Genomic DNA, 2,926 nt, shown 5'->3' with positions numbered 1-2,926 from the left:
TGTCCTTTTTATATATTTTTTTATTATTAATATATTTGCTGTCAGTTTTATCCGACAGAGAATGCAGTTAGTTATTATTAATATATTCCCTATCGATTATAGCTGACACAAGTTCTGTCGGTTTTATATATTTTCTGTCAGTTATATCCGACACAATTTTTGTCGATTTTATATTTTCTATCGTTCTTACATGTTTTCTATCGGTTATATCCGACACAATTTCTGTTGGTTTTAGAGTATTTTCTGTCGAAAAATTCATTTCCTAACGCTGGCAATTTTGTCGCTTATTATATCCGCCTACTGCATCCATTTTCTGTCGGATTTTGCTTAATATCTGACAGTAATACACGTTTCTTGTCAGTTATCATAGCACCACTAATAAATGATTTTGTAGTAGTGTAGGTCTAGTTCCAAAACTCTGAATTTCTTTACCCGCCCCTCTCCGTTAAATTTTAAAAAGGACCATGTCCGATCCCTCCAAATATAAGAAAATCAATAAAAAGAAAACCTTATTTAAAATCCAAATATAAGAAAATAAAGGAAAAGCAAACAATAAAGTAAGATACAAAAACAAAAGAGAAAGAGAGGGAGCATTAGTCATGCTAACGTGGAGTTTTTGTTGTACTCAGTGGTCTCCATCAACGGCCCAGATTCACTCTCACCCTTCCCAATCTCATTTATCTTCCTTCCCCACCTTCCATTCACACTCCCTTCCCTTCCCCATTATCATTTAGTCTTCTCTCTCTCTCCCTCTCAAAGCTGAAGAAGCATTCGGAAGAAAATTATATTACTTAAGAAATGTTGTTAGGGAAGCGTCCACGCCCTCCAATGAAGAGAACAGCAAGCATGACTGGGATCACCGTTGATCTGACGGACGTGGAAGGCCAGGAACCGACTGATGATCTCCAAAACCCCTCCGCCGTCAACGATGAGCATGCAGTTGCAGTTGCAGCAACGGTGGTGGGCCCACAAGAAACTTGTCCTGTGATTAACAATAGTCATAATTATAATTATAATATAGAAATGATGAACATGAACAACAGCAGCTTAGGGTACCATGAAGAGCACCGTTTCTTGGCCATGTTGTCACCCAGAAACAACCACAGAAGAAGGAACACGGCTTCTCACGATGTTGTGGAGACCGCTCACTTCCTTCGCACGTGTGGCCTCTGCAAACGCCAGCTCGCTTCAGGCCGCGACATCTATATGTATAGGTAATAATTTAACGGAATTGTTATTAGCATTTTAAAAATCTTTGACATTTCAAACTTTCTATAATTAGAAAGAAAAATACACTGAAGTGTAGAATGCAATTTTTAAAGTATTAATAACAATTCTGTAATTTAATCCTAGCTAGAATTCCATCATATAATATTATTGTTTAGTTTAATTATTTCACTCTTGTTGGAATTATTTATCATATTTCCATCCTTTTATTCCTCTGTTTCTCTTTGATTTTTGGATTTTCATTCTCTTCCTTTCTGTTTTCTTCTGGGATTTCAAGAGGGTACTGTCAGATTTCCAGCCATAGAAGTATATTATGAAGCTGTTCTTGACATTCCAAAAAAATAGAACTACTTTTTATTTTCCGGGGTTTTAAATGATGAGGCGTGGAGAAAACAAAATTGGATTTTGAATGCACTGTGGTGAGGGTGAGGATTGTAATTGCAAGAGTATGCTAGGTATAGAATTCGGACTCTCCAATATAAAATAAAATAAAAAATTATATACTATGTCTTTCGTTATTTGATTTTCTGATAATTGAACTGAAAAATTTGTGCAGGGGAGACACAGCGTTTTGTAGTCTAGAATGTAGAGAGCAACAGATGAAGCAGGATGAGAGAATAGTGTAAAGCTGTGTCCTCAAAGAAAGAGGACCGCCATGCGTCGTCACGATCCACGTCCAAGACCTCCTCCGGCAAAAGCCAGACCGTGGCGGCTGCTTGATTAAACAAACATAGCCCAAGGGCTGAAGACCATCCATCATTCTCCTCAATTGCCTGCCCCCATTGACGTTGTTTACATATTAGTACTACTGCAGATTTGTGTTGCTGCTAGATGTTGTATTATATAAAATTAATTGTGAAAAAGGTCTGTGAGTGCATTTGCTTTATGGATCATGCAAGTGGACTTTGGCCAATGCTCTTAAAACATTGCAATTTAATTTCTTAGCTATTCTGACTTGTGAGCCTTATACTAATAAGCTTTCTACATTATATTTGGCTTTAAGAGTGATATATTTCTTTTCAATGTTGTATTCCAAATTCGACATATAAAAAGGTTACTAATAAAAAATTAAACACTAATAATTCAACATTATTTCGTACTATGTAAATGAGCAAAAGTCAGCACGTACAGGCAAATAATGTACATTGGACATGGCCAACTAGCAGCACAGACAACAATGGCAAGTTCTTATTAATCACAAATTGAATATGCCAAATTCTACCAAAGCAATGGAAGGCTAGAATATGCCTAAGCAATGGAAAGCTGGATGTGCGGCCAATGATCTAATAGTTGAAAATTTTGGATTCGAATATGCATGGTTCTCATAGCATAGTTAAGTATATGCAACAAATTAAGTTGTTTAAGTTAATTATGATTTATGACATAATTTCAATCTAAAGAAAAGCATTTTAAGCACTATTATAAGATTGGTACTCTAATTGGTAGGTTTCCTTGAATGTGGGGATTGCTTTCTAATGTCCAAGCACCCTCAACTCCTCTTCCCCACCCCAATTATTACCTATATTAACGCTTACGAAAGACTTTTTGTCTCCAGTCAAGAAATTGCCATTCCAGAAATGAAATTGCCCCTCCTCTATAATTTTCAGACCTTAATTAGGCTTCTCTTTTCACATCATCCATGTGCATAGGTATACATTTACATACACACTAAGTATACTCGTAATGGACCGTCGACAAA

At 36.3% G+C, this 2,926-nt stretch overlaps 1 protein-coding gene across 1 annotated transcript; it reads left to right on the top strand.

The window, feature by feature from the left end:
• The first annotated feature begins 689 nt into the window (after positions 1-689).
• On the top strand, positions 690-2,181 carry LOC103967021 (FCS-Like Zinc finger 5-like). Its single transcript, XM_048570947.1, is given in 3 exon segments — positions 690-1,214; positions 1,784-1,849; positions 1,851-2,181. Coding segments are annotated over 3 exon segments (579 nt in total). The 5' UTR covers positions 690-798; the 3' UTR covers positions 1,948-2,181.
• The last annotated feature ends 745 nt before the right edge of the window (positions 2,182-2,926 follow it).

The sequence above is a fragment of a genome, unplaced genomic scaffold (assembly GCF_019419815.1).
Source record: "Pyrus x bretschneideri cultivar Hongxiangsu unplaced genomic scaffold, Pyrus_bretschneideri_v1 Contig56, whole genome shotgun sequence".
Classification (NCBI taxonomy): Eukaryota; Viridiplantae; Streptophyta; class Magnoliopsida; order Rosales; family Rosaceae; genus Pyrus; species Pyrus x bretschneideri.
Note: the sequence above shows the minus strand (reverse complement) of the source record. Positions and strands in the feature narration are given on the sequence as shown.